The sequence below is a fragment of the Phalacrocorax aristotelis genome, chromosome 7 (genome assembly GCF_949628215.1).
Source record: "Phalacrocorax aristotelis chromosome 7, bGulAri2.1, whole genome shotgun sequence".
Classification (NCBI taxonomy): domain Eukaryota; kingdom Metazoa; phylum Chordata; class Aves; order Suliformes; family Phalacrocoracidae; genus Phalacrocorax; species Phalacrocorax aristotelis.
The window spans coordinates 8,556,979-8,584,139 of NC_134282.1; the positions used below are offsets into that span (position 1 = coordinate 8,556,979).

General features: G+C 46.0%; 2 protein-coding genes across 4 annotated transcripts in view; one reads left to right on the forward strand and one right to left on the reverse strand.

Annotated features, from left to right (window-relative positions):
- RSRC1 (arginine and serine rich coiled-coil 1) overlaps nucleotides 1-17,657 on the reverse strand; it is a 175,338-nt gene extending 157,681 nt beyond the window's left edge. For both annotated transcript variants that reach the window (XM_075098600.1, XM_075098599.1), the window contains exons 1-3: nucleotides 17,509-17,657; nucleotides 9,721-9,915; nucleotides 7,044-7,169 (exon numbers count right to left, since the gene is read on the reverse strand). In XM_075098600.1, coding sequence (XP_074954701.1) covers nucleotides 7,044-7,169; nucleotides 9,721-9,915; nucleotides 17,509-17,657 — 470 coding nt within the window. The remainder of the gene's footprint in view (nucleotides 1-7,043; nucleotides 7,170-9,720; nucleotides 9,916-17,508) is intronic.
- Nucleotides 17,658-19,211: 1,554 nt separating this feature from the next.
- Nucleotides 19,212-25,976, forward strand: SHOX2 (SHOX homeobox 2). 2 transcript variants are annotated; one of them, XM_075098310.1, is made up of 5 exons: nucleotides 19,212-19,728; nucleotides 20,980-21,188; nucleotides 23,689-23,746; nucleotides 23,867-23,955; nucleotides 24,055-25,976. In XM_075098310.1, the coding sequence occupies exons 1-5, from the start codon at nucleotides 19,461-19,463 to the stop codon at nucleotides 24,304-24,306; spliced, it is 876 nt and encodes a 291-aa protein (XP_074954411.1). In that variant the 5' UTR covers nucleotides 19,212-19,460; the 3' UTR covers nucleotides 24,307-25,976. The 2 variants fall into 2 exon arrangements, with proteins under 2 accessions (XP_074954411.1, XP_074954410.1); XM_075098309.1 differs by having other exon boundaries at nucleotides 23,867-25,976.
- The last annotated feature ends 1,185 nt before the right edge of the window (nucleotides 25,977-27,161 follow it).

Sequence of the window (27,161 nt, forward strand, 5' to 3'; positions counted from 1 at the left end):
ATAACTTAAGAGCCCTTAGCATTGCCTTGTGAAGTTTAATTTCCCAAAGCGGTCAATTAGATCTCGGTAATGCGCTCATTGGCGGGATATTGCTCTAGGATATCTTCAGTGCTACAGCTTCATCCCTGTATTTCTTCCATTACACTCATGTAGACAAACTGTTAAGTCTCTTTTGAAAACAGTCAGTTACTGAAAAATATTTTTAAAGACTGTTGGTGATACAACCTGTAATGCAGCAAGATCCTAAATAAAAACTGCAGGGTTTGATTGATTGTGAGGAAAAAGAAGAAATATGATCCGACATTGCCATCCACAGAAAAACTAAAGATCACATGAGCAAACTCAGTAATCTGAATTTCACTAGTTCTTCCCTGCCTCAAGCCTTTATTTGAAGTTTAATGAAAGAAATACTACAATATCTTAATTAAATATACATTCTAATGGACCAAAGACTTTCCCTCCTCCAACAGTAAGAAGAGAGACAAACATATAATATTTACACTGATTCCGTACATAATTACATGGGTCTGTACAGCCAGTTGCATGTCAGTGTGGTAATCTGCGGAGCAAGGACAGAAGAAAAAATACCCTGGGCAGCAGATCAAAACTTTAACAGAATAGTAACTCCAGTAGCTACTATCAGGCAAAAAAAGAAGTAATGAAACATTTCAAAAGAAATACTCTGATTAAATAGCACTGCTTGATTTGTTATAGGACTTTTATCTGCTTCTCTTTGGAAAATTCTTGGATCCATTTCCAAAGGAGGTATTTCCAAAGCATTTTTATAGATTATGACAGCTTTTCAACACTGTGACAATGTGTGCCCAACCTTGCTCTTCACAGTTGTCTTGTCATTTCTTGTTTCTTACAACAGATGCACAGAAAAAGCCACGTTTGTACCCTCTCCCTTCCCTCGTAGCAGTATTAACTCAGAGCAGCGAGACAGCTATTGTTACTCAGACTTCACTTCCTAATTCTTTCCATCTCTGTCCCATCAGACAATAAAACTCATCTTGTCTGATGTCTGCAAGACTGTCAATTCAGAAAACCTTTTTTTCCTAAGCCTTTCCTCTTCCCCAGAACAGCTAACATCACCTATGGTAAGGCCTATTCCCATAGGCAAAAACTCTACTCAACTGAAACCAACTTCAGCTTTAATCCATCCATCTGCATCATATTTAAATTTAGTCTTTCTTCACAACATTCTTAAAAATCAGTCTTGAGTCCACACAACTGCAATTCATCTAATTTGTGTGATGATCTTTGCCCACTACTTGAGCCATTCCATTCTTCTCCTTTTCATCCACAAACTCTCAGTCTAATTTGCAAGGCCCTTCACAATTTTGCTCTTTGTTTATCTGCTATTTTCTCTTCTAGTACACATTGCTGCTGACACTGCCTACCTCAAAATGCACATCCCTCTTATCCTCCTCTCTCCTAGGAACTTTATTTTCTTTTCAGGCCAATGCTATTCTAGAGAATTCTTCCTGAAGTTGTTCATAATAAAAACTCCACACTGTAATCTATTAGAAGCTATCCATTACTGTGTGCTAACCAAAACAGATACAGTCTGCAACTAAAAGGAAGGTTTGAATCCTAGTATAGATGATGTCTTGATCCAATGCTTGTGATCAGCTGCAAGATCTGATAGGCCAGGGTTTTACTTGTGAAGACCCTAACACATTGGTACTACCACACTAAAATAATATGATACATGGAAAAAAGAGACTGACTGAAGACAGACACATTCCTATTTACCATTCCAAGTAACACAAGTACAAAAAGCATTCAATGATAATACTGTTTATACCTTTGAAAAGTCTTACAAACAGCATTTCACTGTGCAGTATCGTCTCTTCACTAAAGTATTTCCCAGCAATGGTTGGGATTTATTTTTAAGAAGATATTAAAAAAGGAAATTCTCAAAGACCAAAAAAACCCTGAGGCAGAAGACGACTGACCCTTGCCAGTACTAAAAACTGAAACCTGCAAAAAGCCTAAATTCTTCCCTATACAGTGGCATGCTATAAAGAACACAAGCGAACAACTGATACATAGCATGGACTTACAGCTTGCCCAGCCATGAATAAGTGCCTGAATGAAGCTATGACCTTTCTGAGAACAGATCAAACCCAATGGCAAGAATCTCAAACTTCAGGGCAAGCATTGCCTAGTATTTGTGTTTGAAGCAGCAGTGTTGAAAATGCATCTAGAAAGGGGTGAGGGTAATTCCTTCCTTGTAACTCTATCATCGCTGTGTCATAACCAGGCAATGAAAATTACACTGTCTTTAGATATTTGTGAACCCGACTATTCAGTATGCACACCAACACAGTGCTATTTTAAAGAAATCAGTGAGGTTCTACTATTATTTATTTAATGCCCATTTTCCCATTGCACTTCTCTGCATGACTAGAGGGACCTATTTTTAAATATTACAAACCATAAGTGCTAAACACAAAGAATTCCGGCAACCTGTAAGGATTGAACATAAGTTAATTCTAGTTTACATTGTTAGGATAATGGCAACTTCAGTCAACAAGCTGTTTTTTCATACCAAAACACAAGCCTATTCCAAAGCCATCCATAAGAAGTAGGTTGCCCTGCCACTGGACTGCAATAAGATGCACACATTTCAATATTAAATCAATTAGACCATAAGAATGGTAAAGAAAGATGATGTAACCATGCACCCACGCGCACACTGGGAAAAAAAAACCCAACACACTGATCAAACGCTTCCTTCAGTGACAAAGGCATCAATTCTACCAACAGGATTACTTTACACATGATATTCTCTCTTCTTAGACATGTATACATGTGCTAGCTGTTATTCTGTCAATCTAAGTTGAACTGTGTTAAAGATATTTCAAGGCAGCACTTTTCAGTTTAATGTAAACGGAAAAGCCAAAAACACTTGGCAGACAATAAAAACAAACTTGCATATTTAAAGGCAATTATAGTGAAATACTCTATAATCACAGAATTGTACGAAATCAAGGAATAAAGGCTAAGATCTTTTGGTTAATTCTATTTAAAGCTACATGAATTAAAAGATTTGTGTTACAAGTTCTGATGTATTTTCATATACAATTAACTTGCAGAACAATTGCAGTGAAAACTCTAAAAATATTAACGAGACTCTATCCACATAGAAATTATATGAAAACCAAGTTTCTCCACTCCAGAGAAGCATAATATTCTAATAAGAACTATCCTAATCTTCACCCAGCAATAATTTCAAGATGATATTATTATTCTCATTTCCTTGAATAATATCCATACTCCAGGGCCATTTTCCTTCTCATATTCAATATCATGCATGCTTGTATCAAGATTCCTTTCTTCATATCCTGTCACAGTATCAATCACTGCCTCCTGTCCACTCAATCCACTTTTGATTTATCAGCCGCCGTCTTTCTGGACTCCATAACTCGACCCAAACCATTTTAGCAAGACATTGACAAATAGCACCCAGTATCACATCAACCTGTTCCACTTAGTAAACTAAGAAACAGTAACTGTGACATCTCTGCATAAGTATTCCATTCTATTCCCCAGACTGATGTATATTAATGAGGAGATGGTATTTGAAATGCTTCTTCCACATCAGCATCTAATATGATCAAATTAGGAAATGGGATGATTTATTAAATTTCGTAGAGCTGAAATATTTCTTTATATCACTATATGTGTGGTTTCAGAAAGTGAGCTGTTGCTTTCAATTTTTCTGCTGAGGATGTGCCTGCATTTCACAGACGAATTATTGTCTTTAAAAAGATTGCAAGAAGGCGAAATGTTATTAAGCAAATGCTCAGTAAAACAAACTAAATCGGTTTTAAAATTCCTAATTTAATGTAAATCTTGGTTGTTTTGCTGAAATTCAGTTTGTGATCTTATTAAGTCATATTTGCATTGTACTATCTTGCTGTAGGACAGCTTTAAATTTATAGCATTACTAGGAAGCCCCACTTTTTTGACTCTAAAAAAAATGCATCTAAAATAAAATAGTTATAATATGCACAAGTTTTATCTTCTAAAATAAAGTAAAAAAATTCATTTTAGGTTATAAACAATACCTACCCAAAATATTTTTAAAGGATGCCATTATAAAAATCTAACTTTTCAAATTAAAACTTGGTATTTCAGTATTTTACACAGTTGGAACTCAGTAAATCATACACTCAGATAGAACACCTATGTTAGAGAATTTATTTTAAAAAAAATACATTATAGCCACACATACTTTTAGAACATTTTCACTGCCTTGAAAAACAAAATGTCTTAATTTGATAGGGGACCGCGGGGAGAAAAGACATTATGGGATACTGAATTTGTGCCATCTGCGTGACTTACACCAAAAACAAATCCACTGATTTAAAGATACCATGTAATAGATCTTAACTTCCAATATGAAACTAGTTTTTTAGTGTCAGTCCCATTCCCAGTGGGGAGGGGAGAGGAAAAAAACCACACAAAACCAACAGAAAAATCACAGTTGCTCAAGTCCTAAAGGTGGCACTCTGAAGGTACAACAGTAACATTACTAACAGAGCAATAAAGCGAAGATCATCTCGATGCTACTTGTATCTCGTATTGCTGCTTTTCAGGTGGGTCAGTAGATTTTAATCCCTGCCACTGGCAATTCAGAAGTTGGAGATCAAGAATCCTGTAGTGGGTGACACACTCGCTACTACGCTAACACAAGGCAGCTGCCTGAGTTACTTGTGGTCATTTTATTGCCTAGTTTACATAACTGTTTTCTTCAGTACTTACCTTCAAAATTCATATGAAAATAAGCTGCCCCACCCCAAGCAAATTAATGAATTACAGATGCCCAATTCTTACGAAAATTCCACTTCAGCACTAAAAATACATATATTTCCTAAGACAAATATTGCCTCTTTGCATTTAACAGCTTTTCCTGTCTGACTGCTTTTTTAATTCATTTCAACTTCTGGAATCCGCAACCTCGAACAGCAAGGGCTTCCACAGCTAAATTATATGATACAGAAGAACCGTCTCCTTTTGTTTGACTAGGATCTGCCACCAGCTGACTTCGTTCACTTCACGCCTGCCCAGGTCTTACATTGGAGGAGTCAGGAAACACTCATTCCTTAATCAGCTTTTCACACCTTTTTTTTTTTTTTTTAATACCCCTCCATCACATTCCCTCTCCCCGCCACAATCTCTCTTCCAGCCTGAAGAATCATAATGCACTTAGTCCTCTTAGGAAAGCTGTTCGTACCTTCGATCAAGTGCACAAGCCAGATTTTGAGATAGCAAGGAAAGGACCTGCTTAGCATTGCTGTGACTGCCTCATCGCTAAAACAGGCAAGACGCAGGCCTCCAGCAGCAGCTTCCTGCAACGTATTTAACTCTTCTCCAGAAATACGATTAATCCATGGCTTCTCAGTGCAACATTACAGCACAGAGCAGACTTGGCAAAAATTACAATAAAGGATTCAATGTGTCCTGTTGCCTTTAGTTTTATGCTTTTATCATTTTAGTTTTATGCTTGTAACATGCCAAAAGACTCTTCTGTGGCAATTTAGGATGTTATTTATAAATATTTTCCCTGAAGAACCATGTCTGTGAACAGGAGTATCATTTAAAGTGACCTGCAGCTACACCTTCATAGCCATAGTACTGAAAAGCTAGTATATTTTATACATAAAATATTTTATACACAATATTTCCTAGCAAAAATAAAATAAACAGTAGTCATGTTTCTAGGTGCATAAATTCTGTATATTCCAATAAAAATTAACATCACTAAACCCTTTGGAAAATATGACCATTAGACTATGTCTAATGAGATCTGCAATTTATACTTACTACAATAAAACCAAGATCTTTAAATGAGGTTATGGTATTTCCTAATGATGAGTATCTGACATACACCTTCATTTTCACCTTATTCTTTTGACATTTCATTAGCTTAAAACTGATTTAGTTAGCAAAACAGTGGATATTTACAGGAATATTTCTACGCACAGTGCAGTAGCTTATCTGGAATCTACAGCTCAGATGGTAAGTATCCTCAAAGAGCAATCAGACAGTTCAAATAACCAAATTGCTACTACAAAGGCACTGTAGCAATAAGTGTCCAGGCAACTATTGTAACAAACAGCTGTGAATAAGCCACAAGAGAATACACATATGAGAAAGTGAAACATTCACATCTTTCAACACCAATTTCTCAACATTTAGAGGTATTTGGTATGTGAAAATAACATGTTTTACTTGGTGCAGGTACACAAAATTACCTGGCTGAAAATGTGTAAACACATACCAAAAAAAGCTTTGATCTGCCTGATACACTCAATAATTAATTTAAATTCAATAGAAAATGCTAACAGTAATTCTGATATCCAGGGATAAACTTTATTTAAACTTTTTAATTGGAAGATACACACATACACACACACAAAAAAAGCTTCTTTTAATTACAAAAGTATGAAGCAGATTTTATAACACAATTTACAATATCTGATTAAGATTTAAATATTTAAATTACATTTATTATTGAAAACATCCATTTGTCACAATCCAATTTATGAAAAATTTCAGCCCCATAGATATATTTAAATATTAAGAAAAATTTGCATAACTAAATACTCATCTCTTTCCAAGGGAAATACAGATGAGAAAATAACAGTTTAGTCTGATCTTCAGGGAGCCAACATTATGCATGGGAGTTATGGAAATCAGTAATCAAAAAAAAAATCTACACGAAGTTTTCAGGTTATTACAGTTAAACCAAGGTGACTCTATTAATGCTTTTTGCAGTTGGTCAAATGCAAAATATATAACTTATCTTCAAAACCAACTGTTCCACCAGTGTAACTGAAAGATGGAGTACATCAAAAGCACAGCATAGAGATTTCAAATTAGGAAGAGTTTCAGATGACATGTAGTTTTTTACGATCGCTTGCAACCATTTTTTCTAGCATTTTCCAAACTCAGTAACTACATGGAGATTTTAAATGAATATTTTTACATTAGAAATAACAACTCTTTTTCCTAGAAAAGAGTCTTACCTTCTTGTTCTACTTTTTGATCTTGATCTTTGAGACCTGTAGGATTTGCCTCTGCCCCTTGATCGGCTACGACTGCGTTTTCTTCTAGAACCATATGAAGAACTACTGCTTGATCTGTGTCTGCGTCTAAAACAAAACCATGCTATTAGTATGCTACTGCTTCTGAAAAAAAAAAAAGAAAAAAACAGGAGCAAAAAACCTAACAGTTTACTTAAAAGACACATACAAACCTGTGGGTTTTGTATTATAACATGTTGTAGAAGCCTCAAATACCACTATTACACTGTAATAAGTAATTCACATACACATGGGCAATGCCCGTCTTAAAGAGCATACATTCTCAAATATACATCTCAAGACAGAAAAAGGGCAGAAGGAGAAACAGAAGTTAACTGATTTGCCCCAAATCATGCAACACCTCAAGGGCAAAGCCAGGAACACAACAAAGCTCTCAACAGTTTTCAGTCCCATGACCAGCTCATTGGAACTCACTGCCTTTTCACCAAACCTAAGGTTAAAGAAACATTTAGGCCAAGGTTCTCAGCAGGATTTACAGAGAAATACATCGTATGGCATAAGGACTGCAGCTCCAATACTAATATTTTATCGATTTCATGTTTAACTTCTGTATTGCTGCTCTATACAATTATTTCCAGACATACTATGTACATTCATAAAATATAAACATAAAAATGTATTTTCAATTATGTACACCTAAAAATATTTTATCTTTCTATATATAAATTTACAGATGTGTTATCTCGGCTTTCTCTACTTCGATATAGACAGTCCCCCCCACCTTTTTTTAAAAAAGTACAATCAGTAATCAAATAATCAGTATTAATTTATTCCATCTGAGCTTGGAAGTTTTCTCCTGAGTTCAGTCAGGAGTCAGAACGGTATCTTCCCTTCCCTCTCCTGCCCAACCTCCCCATTTCATTTATTCAAAGAATAAATTCTTCTACACATAGAAGAAAGGTGAAAGAATACATACTAGATACACACATTAAACCAGTTAATCCCAAAACTGGTGGGAGCGATAGCTTCCAAGTCTTTTGTAAAGTTTCCTCTCAGTATCCATCTCCCTCACAGCTAACGAAATAACAGTTACAATCCTTATCAGAACCTTCATATTTTTGGCCTTTATGTTTGAGTAATATTAAAATATAACACCACATAAGAAACATTTCTGTAAATCAGGTGTAGTCAATGATATGTGCTTGTCTAGCATAAGGGAGAAGGTGCTGTATTACATACAGGTAGTGCTGCAGTAGTCCAAGCTGGAAAAGATATACAGGTTAACTACTAAAGAACAGGTCTTCATCTGAAAAAGGAATGCAATGTTCCTGCTAAATGAAGATGAAGAACTAATCTTAGAGACTGCTGCTTCTGATTCTTAAGGGTCAGGGATAAATTCAGGAAGACCTCAGTGTGTAACAGCGACTTAACTGCCAGGAGCAAATGCCCTAAACTAAGGGCAAAGCAAAGGTGCCAGCCAGATCCCAGAAACAGACACTTTCGTCTTTTCTGGATTCAATTTAAGTCAACTGGTCTTCGTCCAGACTCTAATCTCCCTTCAAGCTCTGTTTTTATCTGTGAGATAGCCATGCCTGCACTGGACTAAAGAGATTCATAAAGCTGCATGTCATCAGCATATTGTTGGCACCAAAGCCCATGTCATCTCACTGTGTCCCCTAAGGGCTCGATGGAGATGCTAAGCAGGAACACAAGAAAGGGGGGATGGAAATAAACAAATAAGAAACCCCCCTACAACCAGCCAACTTGCCCTTCATTGACACACTCCTCTGCCAGCCAGAGAAAGGTTTGTCAGGAGCACTTTCTAATATATTTACAGTGCAGCTAGACACAAGGAGTATTTTCCAGCTCCACTTATTAATAAATTGACCACCACCTGTTCAGTTTGACTCCAGGATCACTGCAAGTCAGAGTGAGGAATAACCAGGATATCTAAACAGGTCAGGTATAGAAAGGTGCCTCTGATGAGGGAATTACAGCGTTAGACCAAGAAAAAATTGGTAGATACATCCACGTGATCTGTGCTCTAAACACCTGGCTGATTACTATATTCTGTACACATAAAGAATTAAAAGAATAATGGTGAAAACTAGTTTTTACAGCAAATTTATAGACCTACTGTAAAATCACCCCAAGTCCTTCTATTGAAAAAGCCTACCTTGTTGTCTGGAAAGACCTACTTGGTTTATTACAGCAGAAAAAAGTTAACACAGAACAGTCTGTAAGTGGTTGAATGAAACTACTTTTCAAACTGGTGTTAATGTATGACCTGTTGTATTTCCAAAAAAAGATTCCAAATTCTTTATTTAGAAGGAGGAAAAAGCAGGATTTATTTTAGTTGGCTGGTTTTTTGTCTCTTTTAGAAAGGAGGTTACCTCTGGATCTGCATGTACACCGATTCTGTATTCTTGAAGGTGGGGAAGGTGTTTTGGTTTTTTGGTGGTGGTGGTTTTGGGTTTTTTCTTTAAATGTAAGTGAAAACATTGCTACATCTTCCAAGATTCAGAGCAAACTTCACTATAAAATTCCAACCTAGAACTGAGTACCATTGGATTCAAACACTTCTAGCTTTCTGCCATAATATGAAAGAGCTCAATTTGTAAACAACTGCAACAGAGACAGTAAATTACTATAAATGCACCTTTTCTCGTAAGAATGCGAACGAGACTGGAGATCTCGAGACCGTGACCTTGACCTCGATTTCCTTCCAGATTTTTTACGGCTGTATGTTCTGCTGTCAGAGGAGCTACTTGAAGACGAACGCCTGCGGTGTTTCTTTTTCCTTCTGCTTCTGTTCTCTTCCTCTGTGTCCGAGGAGCGACGTCCCATTTTTAAACTACATAAAAACAAAAATTCTAAACTGTAAGAAAGTCTCATGTCTGCATTACATTGTTGTATATACAACAAAATATTTAGCGTGTGTGCATATATAAATAAACATATCCTTATACCATTTTAAAAGTTATCATGTGAAGAGGAAATTTGGTTTGCAAGCAAAAAATAAAAATCAAGATTTTAATATAAACATCAACAAATTCACGTTACCAAGTAACCTGAAATTTACACTGCCAGCAAATCTGAATTAATTTATTATAGTATCAAACATTTGATGTAAATTTTCACAAAATACTTCATGGCCATTTACACAGATAAATGTACTAATAAAATCACTTCTACATCAGAACGTATTTTCCTTTTAACTTATTTTTACACTTTTGCCTTAGACATTACTTTTTCACAAATCTGGGCAGTAGTGTATAAGACACTTCCAATATCCAATATTTCACTTTAAGATGCTACACAGCCAGTAGTACAGCATCTTTAATATGTTTAATTTACAATTATAAATGAAGATCCATAATACTTACACAATCAACAGAATGCAGTCTATTGATTTCAGCTACTGATGTAACTCACTTCATGTGTTTTTAGGTTGTGTAATTAAAATGTACATTTTCGTCCTACTTGACAAAATTAAAACATGCATTGAGAAAAAAATTCTAGAAAGTTATTTTTAAATTAATTTAAACCAGAGTTAGGTTGATTTTGGTTCTTAGTTTAGATCCACTCAACATGAAAGTGCTTTATTCCAAAATCAGACCTATAAATACTAAATTTCAGATTTTCAGAAGTGCTTCTTGATTGCCAATGTGTGTACTTGGACAATGTGTACCAACTTCGATAACAGAATTTAAAAAAAAAAAAGGGGGGGGGGGTGGGGTGAGGAAGCCTGCCAGTCATCCAATCGTTGCAAAGACTATCATCTTCATTTGGAACTCCCAAGAGACCAGTTTCATTGCTTCACACTTAAAGAAATGCTGTATTTCTTTAATTTCCAGGGTGCAAAATGTGCACAATGCTTTAAAAACCGTTTTGCTGTCCCAGCAGTATCAGCCCTATCCACCCAAGACCTCAAGACCCCTCTTCACACACACTTCAGCTAATGGCAGTTAGTAACAGCACCTCTTCCCAAGAACAAACGGTTATTTCATGGTTCCCTAGCTACTTCTACACTGGGAAAAAAGGAACTCATAATTCTTTAACATTCATATCAACAGCTAGATCACGGATATATTTTGCCACAATATCACCTGTCTTTAACCAACACTGAACTATTACAGGTCCTCATTATTCTAGCATAAACAGGTTGATCTTGTTCCTTTTCTGCGTACAAACTTTTGCCCTTCCTCACACTTTTTGTCACCTAGGCAGCAGACCCTAATCTCCAGGGTAGAGATTGAAAACAGAACAAAAGAGAAATTCACCATTAGGCATGTTTATGCTTAAATTCACAAAAGGGTTACATGCAAATACAAGTCTTGATTACACTAGGCCTTTTGGTTAAGATGTATGACTGAGGGAAAAAAAAAAAAAAAAAAAAGAAAAAAACCACCCAAAACACATTTAGTTCCTCAGAAAAGGTCTCTTAAACATACATTTTCACCCTCAAGTTCCTGAGACAGCCAAAACTATTTTGCACAGAACCATACTTGCTACAGTCCTACAGTGATACACCTAAACACCAAACAGGCAAGGGATTTGCAAAGTCAATGTACCGTGACCAGCGTTCCCACGGGAGCCTTTCAGGTAGCTACATTCAAAGTAAAATAAATATACAGACAATGCTACATTTGACAGAATTTGAAGACTATGCCAGAGATGCAGGTTTGCTTGTCAAATTGAGACACACTCCTCTCATGCTGCTGAAGCTCATCCTAAGGACTGCCAGACCCCTGGAGCCAGGGCGAGGAAGCTACAGCACGCACAACTCAAGAGTCAAAGGGACATACTCCTGGAAAGCATCAAGTTCTGGACCAGGCATCTACTTCAAGGAGTTTCCACATTTTATCCAACAGTTGTTTAATGCAAAATACAAGACAGTCCCTTAAGGATCCAGATTTCCTTTGATGTTCACTAGAGTTCACTTACTGCCACAATCAAAACAGTAGCTACGTAAACTCATTCCTATGTAGGCAAATCTCTGTGGACTGCAGATGGCTCTTCGGCCGCAACTCTGAGCTATCAGTTCCACTCTTGGAGCCAGAAGTGCCTACAAATTAGTTGCTACTAAGCTTTGCTGCAGTAAATCCTTCTGTATACGTACTTCACTTCTCAATAGTTTCTGTTTTCAGCACTTTAGAATTGGTCCTTTAGCTAACAACGTAAACAAAGCATTTTTAAATAATTAAATTTAAACCAGCAAACCTCCGTGCACCTAGACCAGCAGAATTTTAGGAGGATGAACTGCTATGCAAGAGAATTTCTTTTTTAAATTAAGTTATTCCTGCCATCTTACTGAAGTTATTCCTCACAGATTTTGAAAAAGACAGAGGCAATACTTCACAGACTATTTTATCCCATTTAAGGAACTATGACCCTAATTTACAATTGCGTAGAGGAATGACAATTTATACCAACACACTATCTTGTGCAGCCATTTTATTTTGCCTCCCTTCATAGTAAAAAATTTACAGAGCTCCAAGGTACTAACAGTTATTGAATGGTAAAAGAAAGCTCTTCAAATATATACTGATAGAACAATCTTCAAATGAATATGAACCTGTATCGCCAACTTAAAATAAGCTGAACTGCTCAGAAAGATGAAACTACAACACACGGATTTTCAGTTAAAAGCTCACAGACCATGGCTCATGACAACAAGATTAATGAAAGAAACCAGAGAAGCAAAGAGTACAAAAGGCATTTCTGCCAAGATATTCGCCACTTGATGCGGATATCATTATGAGCCAGAACATTACACTTCAATGTATACATCGTCTGTTGTTTAACTTCCTTTATTTGCCATCAGCTTTCTTCCCCTCATTTGGACACATAACTGGATTAAGCAGCATATAAAACTGGTGAAACGTATTGTGCAAATTTCAGTTTTTTGTCTTCAGGACCAAAGAGCTACATGCCACGGCCTTTCCCTACTACAGGACAAGCCCTACAGCATACGTGCACATACTTGAGCCTCAGGAGCTCCAAGAGCACTGGGTTTCTCATGGATGAGCTACCGGACAAAGGTACATGGGAACACTGGAAAAGAGGTTGCCAAAAGCAGACTGTTGATCCTGAAGCAACCTGTGCAGCCGAGTCCCAGTAGCTGTCTCCTGCAGAGATATCTTGAACATACACAAGCAACAGACAAACTTGTCTGACAGGCACTACCTTCCACCAGGGTCCTTAGATGACCCATTCGCTACATGACACGCATTTTCCTGCCAAGATGCCTCTTATAAACATAGCACTTGAGAGCAGTCCATTATCAAGTCCTGTAACAGGTTAGTATTCTCACTGACCACTGCCTACTCCCTCATACTCCTGAGCAGACCTGGGAAAACTGATTGCCAGCACTGGTTGATCACATCAGCTGAAGCCTGATGGATGGAAGAGCTGTACGGGCATGTCAGCAGTGGCCCATATACCATTTCCATAAACATGACTGTATAATGGTACCTACCAATCACAGAGGAAAACTAAGATCACTCAGGGAACCTTAATTAGCAAAATAATGGCGGGGGGGGAGAAAAGGCAGACAGAAAAACTTAAGACCCATTACCTGGCATCATATGCTGAATCCCATGGGTTTTTCCTACCGTACAAAGTCTGTAGATCCACCACAAAAACTGGTACCATAAAGTTAAGAGTGACATAAAAGAATTCACGCTTATACCTATGGAGAATCCCATTTTTAAGGCTCCTTACCCTTACTTCTCAGACAGAAGCGTTAAACCTTATGTATTTGCAATAGGAGATATGCTTCTGCCAACCCCTCTTTATGTGCAGGCACTGCGGAAGATACGGCTCTCAAAGTCTGGTGAGGCACAAGAGGTTTTTATCCTGACTATGGCGCAATACTAGGAGGAGGAAGGAAAGGCATATTAACAAGCATCAACAGCAAATGAATGGTTTCAGATGAACTTAGAACCCGGGTTACACACCGACACCAGGCATTTGTGGGGAGATGGTCTCCTGCCCGTCACATCAGTGAGGCTCGTTCTTTTCCGTCACCAAGACCCAACCTTCCCCCTCCATAGTTCTCATCCACTCTTAGCATACTCCTTCACCCACTTCTGAATTTAGACCAAATTACTCTGGTCAAACAGCAAAGGAAGACTGAGAATTCAGAAGATGCTCTTTCAAGATATGAGGAACCACAGCAGCTACATGGAAACTCATGCTGAAGCCTGAAGTTGGAACATAACATCACCAAAGTAATCAGCTACTGAATTTTTTTTGAAGACTCTAGTGAATGTCTGTGGACTTCAACATTTTGAAGGTTTGCAATTACTCTGAAATTGAACAGCTTTTCAACAGAATGACTAACAGCCGGACCTGATAAATCTTAAGTCCCCATTCTGGGGCACAAGCATGTTGAAGTATCAAAAAGACAGGTCTCCAGGCCTTTTTTTTTTTTTTTAATAGTTGATTTTTGTTTAAGTCTTGTTTCTGAAAACTGATGCTGCAACACTTTGGTTGAAATGAAAACAAAATGCATACTCTCATACACATGTTTTGCCAACAGAAACACCAAAATCAAAAATTTCAAACCAGCTATTTATATTTGGCAAAGTTATAAGCAGTGCTATCAAGCTCACCTTCAAACAGCTAAGTAGCCTGCCACCCTGCATATTACAATGTAAAGAAAACACAGATGACATAGGAAGCAGACTTCTCTAGAAAACCTATTCAAAGAGAGTAAGGTACACTTTCAAATGTAGTAAGAAGTATACATTTGTTGATCTGACCTTGTTCAATCTTGTTTCACGTTTTTTGAATTATTTCAAGTGTGCAATACCTATTTTCAAGCAAGAGTTTCAAACTATTATTGTATTTACTTGTGTTGATTGTAGGAAAATAATATGCTTTGGTTGTTTTTAATCAGAGGCTGTTATCCAGTAAACATTACTGCAGCAGGCTACACCCTGAGCACAGCATTCAATTAAAAAATACAATCTTTAGTTACCATAATCAGCCAGAAGTGACAAGGACAAAATAACCTCCACATTTGTTCAGCATCAAATCCAAACAATTTGTATTTGTTAGCTGCTAAGAGACTTTGATTGTAACTGGCTTGCAATAATCACTAACTGCATGCACAGTTTATGTAGCATCTCTACAAAGACAACCCTTTAAGAATTCTAACACATTATACGGGCACTGATGGAAAATGTACTGCAACCATCTCAGCACCCCCTTCTTCCCTGCTGAACTGCACGAGTCCATCAACAGGAGAGAATCACCAGGTCAGGGCGAGATGCTGTTTGAGCTTCAAACGGGAAACAAGGTTAACTGAAGTAAAATTTATTCTAAGTCCTCCACAAACATACTCACTAACTAATAAGTAGGAGTCACAGTGCTACTAATGGCAACGCTGCTCCCCAAAAAGGGGAAGCCACAAACAGGCAGAGGGCAGAAGTCCTGCTCAGACAGTTTCTGTGTGCATACAGATCAAAGAGCATCTTCGTAGCTGCCTGTACCAAGCTTGCAGCTATGAGGAAACTCTGCCTGCTCCACAATTCAGGAAAACTGCTCTCAGTAGAGGAAGAAATTTGGTTAGAAAAGACAATAAGGTGGGTCTTCCTAAGAGGGCAGCAACCTGAATTAATTTCTTACAGTCTCTCCCATAGAAACGAGAATCCACACACACCAAACATACCCCAACACTCTCTTCAGGTTACTTAAAGAATGTCCTCTTTGACAATTACACCAACAATATTCTTCAAAATCATTAATTTTGAACTTGAAAAAAGTCTGTCTCAATTCAAAATCACAAATGAGCAATTTATATAGTAACAGTATTCCTTCCAATCTTTAGATCTCAAAATTAAATGTGGGAAAAACTAGGCTCAAGGAAACGTCACATGCCTACAGTCATCCAGGACACCAACCGCAAAGCGGAGAACTGAACCAAGGCCTCAAACCCCAGTGTCGTGCTCATCTACAGAGTCGGCCTCCACCGACCTCCATCTTTTGCTCAGTAATTCTTAATTCTACAAACTGGCCTTCCACCACATTTTCCATACTCGAAGGCAACGAGAACTACGAACGTTCCTATTTTAGGTCAACGCAAGCAAGTTCACTAAGGGCATTAATCAGCATTTCTTGCAAATAACTAACCTGCAGAATAAGCTTACAGACCAACTAACTTTACCTGAGCTTTACGATGCAGCTTTTGGTGTTTCTTTTAAATTAAGTTCTAAATACCTTCCTCTCTCATGGCATATAGGATCATGCTAAACCACTTAAAATAACATGTTTAAAATGTGCCTCAAATCATTAGAACAGATAAACTGTTCAAAAAAGTTTCACATCTGAAAAAGAAGCACCGAGAATTGTACTGATGTCATGAAAAGCCGAAATCAGGACTCAATAGTCTGAACAACTACTAAGCAGGTATTCTTTATTGCAGCACTGGATGCACAGGGGATCGCTCCTAATGTGCATGCCCACACATTCAGCTGAAATATAAGATGAAAATACCTAACACACTGCTGCTAAAATCAGCAGACCAGATACAGAAGAAACTGAATCGCACACCTTCTTCACCCACACTTTCACAGGCAAGAGCTGAAAAGGTAAAATTCTACATGCATAGTTTTCTTCTTATCACCCTACGAATCAAAATATAAAGTGAATTCCAAGGGCAAGTGCCAGGGACAACAACATCCATTACGGATACCATGTGTTCCCTACTCACATCAGCTGAGCCCTGCTACTGCACGGCAGCAGGCAAGAGGGACCTGGAAAACACAGTGCAGAGAGCAGTTCCTGGCGCTCCGGGCCACTTTGCACTGTGAAATCCGACCTGAGCCAGGGGAAAGGCACCCCGGGCTGGACTCAGCCCCAGCCGGCTGAAGGCAGCACCGCTCCCCAGGGCTCTGCTGCCCCTCTGCCCCGCGCACGGCGCGACACGGGGCTACTCCTAGAAGAGACGGACACGTGTGTGAGTGGGGTTATCGCACACCACCCCCCGCCGCGCTCCTCAGCCGGCCACGGCGCTCCACGCAGCCCCGCCGCGCCCCCGGCCGCCGGGAAGCCGGGCCCGCCACCGGCGGGACCCCACGGCCAGGGCGGGAGGCCAGGGCAAGGAAACAACCCGCAGCATTTCCACGTGTAGAGCCGCAGCACCCAGCGGGAGCCCGGCCCGCGGCCCCACCATGGCCCAGCCAGGCCAGGCCGCGGCAGAGCGCCCGGGCCGGCCCCGGCGTCGTCATGGCAACACCGGTCAGGCCCAGCCCGGCCTCACACCGCCGCTCCCGACCCGCCACCCCCCGACCCGACCGGGCCCTGCCCGCAGCCGGGGGCCGCCGCGTCCCCTCAGCGCGCCGCCGCCTGGGGAGCCGCAGCAGGCCACGGCGGCGTGCCCGGCCCCCTGCCTTGTCCCTGCTACGGGCGGACTCGCCGCCGGGCCCCGCCACGTTACCTGAGCGGCGGAGCAGCGCGGCGAGGCGCGGCTGGGGCGGGCCGGGGCGGGCGGCGGGAGCGGAGGCGCCACCGGGCCGCGGCTGCCGGTTTGAGCTCAGCGCCTTCCTGGGCGGCGGGCAGGCAGCAGCAAGCCACCGCCGAGCTCATCCAGGCGGCCAGGCAGCGACGCCGAGCGCCGAGGAATCGATGCGGCGTTCTCGCCGCCCCGGCAGGGCTAGCGCCCCCCACCCCACGCGTGGCGGGCAGCGAGGGGAGCGCGAGGGTCCCCGCTGCCCACGGGCGACGCAGCCTGGTGACAACCGCAGCGGCTTAACGGCACATGGCCGTGGCACGCTGCGGCCCGCCGGGGGTGACGGGCTCCGCGGGGGCGGCCGCGTGTGGGGTTTCTCGTTTCAGTTCGAAGTGATTAACGAGGGGTCGGTGTTTCCTGGCACTGACAACCGCCCCCGTGGCCGAAGGGGCAGCGCTCTCCCCGCGGCGTGGGCACCGCACCGGGGCCGGGCTGCGCCCCGGGGAAGGCAGAGCCCCAGCCGCGGGGGGAGCGAGTCCCGGGCCGCGACCCGCCGAGCCGGGGCGGGCAACGGCGAGAAACGCAACGAAACGATCTGGTCCCTACGGTTAAGTCTGTCTTTTGACCAACTTGGTTAGTTTAACGCGAGTTTCCGAGCACACGCTCACCGTCACGGGAACTGCGAAGCGTTGGATAAACGAAAACGTAGGGATGGAAGAGCCGCTGACCATCCTCGTTCCCGTCGGCAGCCGGCCCGTTCCCGTCGGGCCCCCGGTGTCCCATCTCCCCACCCCCACCCCAGTACCGAAAAGGCCACGCGGGGACAGGCGGGACCGGGTCACCGGCAGCTCGACCCGCGCTGCCGCCTCAAACGGAGTTACCGGTAAATCGTCGCCTGTCGCGGCCGAGGCGCGTGTAATTGGATCTGGAGACATGCTAATGCCGCCCTCGGTGCCCACCTGCGCGGGTGGATAAACGCTCTCCCACGTAAAGTCATCTTTGTAAAGGTCAAATCAAAAATCAATCCTTAAGCAAGAGTTAAACAATTTTGAATAATTTATTAGAGTGTTAGCAAAGGTGTAAAAGAGACGACTTCTGTCGACAAAAATACTCTCTTAATGGGATTTAAACAACAAAGGGAAAACAATATTAGCAATAAATAGCGTAATTCGCGCTAATCTGATGCCTCAATTCGCCGTATGAGACAAACGTTAATGACACGGCTGTATTTGTCACTGTCAATTAGCCGAGAATTTATTTGGTGGATTTGGGCATCCACGGAGGAACTTTTCCAGCTCCCCCGCCGCTCGCGCGGGGACGTTTCCACGGCTCAACGCCGCGTACCGGGCGGGCTCCGGGCGGGCAAGCGCCCCTTGCCTCTGCCCCGTGGGCACCCCACGCACCACCACCACCACCACCACCACCACCCCCCCCCTTCCCCGACCCCCGCGGGGCGGTGCGCGGGCGCGGAGCCTGCGCGCCCCCCCCAGCCACCCCCCCCGCCTCCCGCCTTGGCCACTCCCCCGCAGCTCCGGCCCCTCTCCCGCGCCGCGCTCGCCCGGGACCTCGCGCACGGGGCCCGCGTCTAATTAAATTAATTAGGGCGCGGCGGGCGGGCGGAGCGGCGGCGCCCTGGCCGCAGTGCCCCGCGGCGGGCGGCGCGGCGCGGAGCGGAGCGGAGCGGCGCGGCCGGGCGGCGGAGAAGGGGTCCATTCAGAGCTCCGAGGGGAGGTAATTCGCCGGGAACAAGGGGCAGGCTTTGCAAAGTATAAATAGTGCCACTTCAATCGCCGCGTCGCTATCAGACCCCGAGAGCCCTGCACGTCGGGCGGCACGGCTGGGCTCGGCTCGGCACGGAACGGCCCGGGGCGCCGCCGCCACCCCACGCCCCGTGGATGCCCGCCCGGGGAGCCGGGGCAGCGCGCCCCTGAGCCGCGGCCATGGAGGAGCTGACGGCGTTTGTCTCCAAGTCGTTTGACCCTAAAGCGAAGGAGAAGAAGGAGCTCATCACCTACCGCGAGGTGCTGGAGAGCGGGCCCCTGCGTGGAGGAGGAGGAACGCGGGAGACCGGCGGAACCGCGGCGGAACCGGGCCGCGACGAGGCGGGCAGCCCCGCGGGGCGGGCGGGCGGCGGGCGGTCCCCGCCGCGGGAGCCCGACGCCGCCGCCGAGAGAGCCGCCGAGGCGGCCACCCCCAAGCTCAGCGACGGTAACGGCGGCACCGGGGGCTCCCCCTTCTTCCCTTCCCCTCCTTCCCCCGTCGGGGTCGGTACGCGCGGAACGGAGGCGGGCGATGGCCGCCCACCGGGCGAGCCGGACCGCGGCCGCGGGTGGAAGGGGCTCGGCAGCCGCGGCGCTCGTGGGGAGGCTGCGACAGGCATTACCGGGCGGCTTCCCACCTTTTCCCAATTATGGGAAATACGCGGCCAGACCCGAAGTTTATATTAAAATATTTAAACAAACATTTAACTTGCTCATAACACGATCTGTTCCTGTTTAGCATCCCACGGGAAGCCGCGCTGCAAACGAAAGCCCGGACAGGCGGGCCCCGTTCGTTCTCCCGTGGGTCTCGGCTGCGCGGACGCGGACACGCGTGGGGCTTGGCCGCGCTGCCGCCCTTCATCCCTCCGGCTCCGCCGGCCGGGCGGCTTCCTTCGGAAAGGCTCCGCGGTTATTCCGCGTGTTTTCCGCGCCGGGGCGATGGCCGCGGTGCCCGTACCGGGGCCGCGCCGGCGGGGCAGGGCCCATCCCTGCCGTTGCGCGGGGACCCGCGGTTCGTCCGTCGCCCTTTTGTTCGGACAAGCGGAGCACGGTGCGGCCGCGGCAACCCTGGAAAGGGCTAATAAATAAATTAGCGCTGATGAGCGGGGTGTGGGGGACGCCGGTGGCCGGGGCAGGGCCGGGCAGGCGGGCGACCCCACGGCGCGCAAGTCCCGCGGGGGTCCGCGCAGGGACCCCCGCGCTCGGGCCTGTGGCGTGTCTTTGGCCGAAAATTAAACAACGAAAACCAAATCCCCGGGAGACAGCGGCGTGGGGCGCGGAGCGCACCGGGGACCTGTTGCTGCACATCTCCCGGGCCCCCCCCACCCCCCCGAGGCGGGCAGCGGGGCTGGGGACAGCCCGCGGTCCGGCGCGGTGGGCTCCGTGCGGGAGGCGGCCCGCCGGGCCCCGCTCCCCGCAGCCAGCGGGTACCGGGAGCCGAGCGGCGGGGCCCGGAAAGGCAGCGGCTGAGGCGGGCCTAGCGCTGCCCCGGCCCACAGGCCCCGCTCCCGGCCGCCCCAGCCCCCGGTAGGGGGGTGGTCCTGCCCTGTTCCTCCCGGCTGCTGCGGGCGGAGGGGAGCGGCGGGCCGGGAGATGAGCTGCCTCCTTCCCCCCGGCGCTGGCAGCGCCTCCCGGTCCCCCGTCCCGGGGTCCCCCGTCCCGGCCGCCCCGCCTGTCTGACTGCCTGTGTCGTGCCCAGTCTCCCCAGAGCTGAAGGACCGCAAGGAGGATGCGAAAGCGATGGAAGACGAAGGGCAGACGAAAATCAAGCAGAGGAGGAGCCGGACGAATTTCACCCTGGAGCAGCTGAACGAGCTGGAAAGGCTTTTCGACGAGACCCACTACCCGGACGCCTTCATGCGGGAGGAGCTGAGCCAGAGGCTGGGGCTCTCCGAGGCCAGGGTGCAGGTAGCCGAGCCGTGCCCGGCTGCGGGGATGCGTGGGTGCCTGTGTGCGTGGGACGGGGCGGGGTGGGCGCTCGGAGGAAGGGGCCACCTTAGCGGGCCCCGCCGTGCCCTGGCCCCGCCGCCCCCGCCACGGGCCGTCAGAGAAAGGGGAGGGGGGGGATGGGGGTGGCTCCCCGCGCTGAATTGCACCCAGCAGCAAATGTGTAAAATCATCTCGCCGGGCCTCCTGGGGGTTTGGGATCCTTGCGAGTCCCCTGCCCCTCGCTCTGCTGCTTTTGGTTTAATCTCCGCGTTTATTCCACCTCTGCCTCGGCGAGAGCTACAAGGGCTGCGCTGTCGGCGTGGGCTGCAGGGCTCGCCGGGCGGGCGCGCCAATTAACTTTATAGGTGTAGCGACTGTAAAGTAAATTAGGAACTGCGAAGTGGAAAAAAAAAAAATTTACAGTCCGTTTCTTGTGGCTCTTAAATCTTGAGGGAAGCGGCACGACAACCGAGCGAAGCGCAGAGACCGGCTTTGTTCGGATTTTATGAAATACAAAAGTCTGGAATAAAACCAGGCTATTTTAAGCGTTCTCCCGTCCCGAGAAGCCGCAGCTTCCTTTGATTTAACCTGCGCGCTTAACCTTGGGCTGCCCTCCCAAAGGTTTTGGTTTTTTTTTTTTTTCCTAATCTGTTCCTGGGCTGGTTTCTGCGAGTTTTGTCGGGATGAGATGAAGAGTTGAGGAAAGGTCCGAGCTTTGCCCGGCCGGGGAGGAAGGTAACTCCTCAAACGAGAACAAATGTAGCTGCTCCGGTGTATTTCCGTTCTAATAATAAAAGAAGAGAAAATCATGGTCATTATTTGTTCGAACACATGGAGTAGTTTTAGGCCCCTAACATCTGCAGCTGTTAGAAAGTATTGCTGTAACAGATACTCCCCCTAATCTTTGTGCTCGTAGGCCACCATCTGCACCCAACTATGCGCACAATCCTGTGGGGTTTCCCTGCGCCTTGTAACGGGGTAAGGCCGGAGGCAGAGCGCTCACGTCGAGCTGGGGGAAAAAAAAAAAAAGTAATAATAAGCAGCTTTTGTCATGGCAGCCTGACACAGAGGGGGGAAAAAGAAGGGGAAAAAAAAGGGGGGGAAAAAAAACCAACTTCATTTTCCCACTCGCGCGTTTTTCTGCCCAGGCGGCCTCCGGTTTGCGCCCAGCGAATCATAACAAAAGCAAAGAAAATAAAAGTTGCCGGGCTTCAACTTGGCTCTGAAAAATGTAAAAGGGAGGTGCTTCCTTCTGCTGGCTCTTCGCTCGACAAAGACCGCGGCGGCGCATAATCCGCGCTCCCATTATGCCAAATCGCAGGGTGCATAATAACTTTTGGAGATTTACATAGATTAAACCCCTTCCCTTTAAATCGTTCCGGAAAACGCTTTGCAATAATATTTTTGCCTCGCATCTGCACTAATTTGTAAATTCTGGAATGCGCGTTTCCGCGGGAGGCTGAGGGTGAACATGGCTGTTGGGCACGTTTTACTTGGCTGAAGTAAATGACAGGGCGGGGGAAATTCACATTTATATTTGTCTCTTCAAGTAAGACCTCAAAAAAAAAAAAAAAAAAAGAGAATTTTTTTTTTTGTCTTTTTGGCCGTGGGGAAAGGATTGCTTGGCGGCTGTGGCTTCTGAGATGCGGTGCAGAGGTCTGTCTTTAAACAGGAATGTTTTAAGACGCGCTCTCCCTCCCTCCTTCCCTCCCTCTCTTCTCTAAAGCGAGCAGAACTTTATTCTGGAAATTTACTTCCACAATTCCAGTGTTAAACGTACGTTCTCGTGTAACGCGCAGCCTTTGCTGCGGAAGCAAATTAGATTATCATGATAATGAGACGATTATTCCGCTTCTGTGCTACACTGCGCTGCGCAGCGCACAAATGCTAAACTTGAGGAGCGAAGCTTTTATGGGAGTAATTACGCACACACACACCCCCCACCGCTCACCAGCCCCCGAAAAAGAACCAAAAGTCAGGCGTTAAACTCTCTGGTGTTTAGTTTTTCCTGAAGATAAAGCTAATTAATTGGGTTGTTAATGAGCACGATCTTCTCAGGCCTGGCGGTGCGAACATCCGCCCCATTCCGGCCAGTTAGGGTTAGATATCGGGGGGGCGACCTGGGTCTTTGGGGACCCTCATGGTGGAAAGACGAAACCGGGGCTCAGAAAGTCCGGATCGAGCGCTCCGCGAGCGGCGGGTTTCTGCGTGGTTTGACTCTTTTATCGTTGTTGTTGGTGGTTTTTCCGCTTCCCTGTCGCGTTTCGGAGCTCACGAGTGGGGGCCGCCCGGGAGGAGGGAGCCCAGCCCGCGCCGCAGCCGGGTTTCTTTGTCTGCCGGCTTTATTTTATTCTCAGTGGATTTTTTTTATTATTATTATTATTTTTGCTTTCGCGGCGGTGGCAGCGCGGCCGTGACACCATGTCCCGCGTGTGTGCCCCCCCCACCACCCACGCACACCCCCCGCCTCTCCCCGCAGGTCTGGTTCCAGAACCGAAGAGCTAAATGCCGAAAGCAAGAAAACCAACTCCACAAAGGTACTGGGGGTTGGGAGGGTTGGGGGTGAGGGGGTGTTGCGGAGTGCCGCGGGCGGGTCGGACACGCGTGGGGCGGGGGGGGCCTCTCCCGCCCTGACCGCCTGCCGCTGCCTCCCGCAGGGGTGCTGATCGGCGCCGCCAGCCAGTTCGAAGCCTGCCGGGTGGCCCCGTACGTGAACGTGGGCGCGCTGCGGATGCCCTTCCAGCAGGCAAGTGGGCGGCGGGGCGCGGGTGGGTGGGTGGGTGTGGACACGCCGCGCGCGCGCGCGCGGGTGGGTCGCTGCCACGCGCCGCCCTTCTCCCGGCAGGTTCAGGCGCAGCTGCAGCTGGACAGCGCCGTGGCCCACGCGCATCACCACCTCCACCCCCACCTGGCCCACGCACCCTACATGATGTTCCCCGCTCCCCCCTTCGGGCTACCGCTGGCCACCCTGGCCGAGTCCGCCTCCGCCGCCTCCGTGGTGGCCGCCGCCGCCGCCGCCAAGACCACCAGCAAGAACTCCAGCATCGCCGACCTCCGCCTGAAGGCCAAGAAACATGCCGCCGCCCTGGGGCTGTGACCGCGCTCGCTCCTTTTATTTTTTTTTTTTTAAATAAAAGGGGAAAAAAGAAAAAAAAAAAGACGAGGGAGAGGAGAAACTGACGGGAGATATATACTTATTTAAAGAATTAGAGGAACTAGACGCGCAGCTGGGAAGTTCACAGGTTTTGAAACTGACCTTTTTCTGCGAAGTTCACTTTAATACAAGAAATTTGATAAGAGAGGCGGGCCTCCTTTCACGTTGCATCAGATACTTGAGTTTAACAACAACGTCTGGAATAGTGACAAAAAGAAGAGCGAAAGACGAAGAGGGGAAAAAAAAAAAGAAAAGGAGAGAAAAAAAAAAAAAAGACAATGATTTCTCTGCGAATTTCTAATGGGAAACTGTCCGGGATACTTCCTCCAGCAGCATTCCGGGTTGCATGTATTTGTATTTCATTGATGGAGTCCTTTGATTCACTTGCACTTCACCCTCATCTTTAGTAGGAAAAAAAAAAAAAAAACAAACACCAGACCAAAACAAACAAACGTGGCTGGGTTCTTTCTCTTTTAATCTCGGAGGGAAGCAGAAAGAGAGGGAGATGAAGCACTACCTTTTCCACTCTTACATCTCTGTTGGTCGTTTGCTGTCCCACCTCTGAAATAAAAGGGAGCGGAAAGCATCAGGAGAGTGGAGTGTGCCTCCCTTTGCTGGGTTTCTCTTGTCCTGAGGGGGAAAACAAAAAAAAAAGAAAAAATATTTAAAAAGAGAGTATTTAATTCCCAACCACCACTTTACACAACGGCAAATTCCAATAAGAGGTACCGGGTACATGTAAAATATGTTGATACACACGAACAAAGTTTATTTTGGCTATAACTTGTGAATTGATAGTTGACTGTCAAACATTTACATTTTATCTCATAAAGGTGTATCTATTCACGAAATCTTGTGATTTTTTTTTTTTTGTTGTTATTATTATTTGGAAGACGTATAGCTATTTAACCTGGGGTACCTTGCAGTCGGTGATTGTTATCCCAGTTTGCCATCAGACCCTCATGCTTATTGCCAAGACAGAGGGAAAGCTCTTCTACACGAACTTTGGTATGGACGGGCTTTGTATCTATTTGTTCTCCATGAAAACAAAATTATTTATATTGACCATATTTTTTCTAGTGTATTTTAAGTTATTTAAAAAAGAAAAAAAAAAGAGGTTGTTATTTCATTACATTTGTTGTCAGTACAATATATTTTGTTTCACTCAGGTTTGCTTCACCTTTTTAAATCCATTTTCGACGTCACGAATTTCAATAAGTGCCAAGTAATGAATTTAAGACACTTTGCGACCTATTGACTGAAAAGGGAAACGTTTTAGTGGACGGTTTCACGTCACCTCTGGTACTGTTAATATTAAATCATCGGTGATATTCTTTCTTTTCTGTGTTTACACCTTCTGTAGAGCTCGCACGTTTCTTTCTGCTCCGTAGATATCGCGACACGCCGATAGCGCCCAGCACGGCGAGGAAGCACCGCTCGCCTCCGCGCATCTTTCGTTACCGCTTTAGAGGAGTTTGTTTTTTTTTTTTTCCCTCAGTTTCCGCTTCACAAAACTTAACCGCGGCGTTTTGATTTGCCTTTCTTTCGAAGAAAAATAGACCGGTGGAAGTTATTTAGCAATTGTGTCTTTACAAGTTCTGTCAAGTTCCCTCAGGTAATAAAATCGAGGAAAGCTTAATGGCTCAAAATATTTTCCAGGGGAGGGACGGGGGCGGGGGGGACGCCAGCTCCTTCACGGCCGGCCTGGCGGGACGCCTCTGTTCTCTCGAGGGCTCCGTGAGGAGAGGGCGCTCGCCCCGGGGACTGGCGGGGCGGAGGCGGCCGTCGTGAGGGGACGCGCCCGCCATGGGGGTGCCTGTGAGGGGAGGACGCCCGCCACGGGGGTGCCTACGACGGGGGGACGCCCGCCATGGCGGCCCGTGTGAGAGGACGCGCCCGCCACGGGGCTCCGTCTGAGGGGAGGGCGCCCGCTACGGGGCCACCGAGCGTAGCCCCGGAGGCCGGGCAACGGCTGCGGGAAGGGGCCGGCCTCGGCGCAGGCGGGCGCTGCCCGGGGGGCTGCGGGGAGCGCGGGTGGGCCCGCTGGCGGGGTGAAGCGCCGCCTCGCCCCTCGCCGGGGAAGCGGCGGCGCCTCCGGCCAGCCACGCCCGCTCTCCGCCGGGAAGGACTCCTCCGAGCCCGGCCGCGCTGGCGGGGAGAGCCGGCGGCGGCGGCGCGTCACGCGTGGGCCGAGGGAGGCTGCCGGGCGGCGGAGCGAGGCCGAGCTGTCCCCGTCCCCGTCCCCGCGGGGCGGGCAGGGGCAGTGTCCGTGTCCCTCCCGGAGAGGGCTGCCAGGAGCCACGGCGAAATCAGCTTGGACGTTTATATGCTAATAACGGGCAGAAAATGATAGATTTTATGTTAGTTAAAACAGCTTTATTCAAGCAAAAGTAAGATACCGCTAATTATAAAGTCAATAAAACTAACGGTGGTGTCGATTGATCCCCGAATAAAGAAGTTAATTAATATGTGCACGAGCAGCCAGTATTGCAGCCCGGTCGCGGTGGCCCCGCAGTTCACATCCCAAGCGCGGCCTCCGATATTCTCAGCCTGCTGCGAAGAAACTTGTCACATCTTACCTGCTCTGTTTAAAATACAGCTAGTTTAAATATAGTTGCCTAACAGTCTCGTGCAGGTTATTGATGTATGGAACGTAAACTGTGATGGATACATACAATGTGAATTTAAAATCTTTACAATATGCTCAGATATCGGCATGTCTGTCTTCAAGATGATTGTAATAAAAAAAGTGAAAAATGTACTTTCATCGTAGTAGGGAAAGATGATTGGGTGGTGTA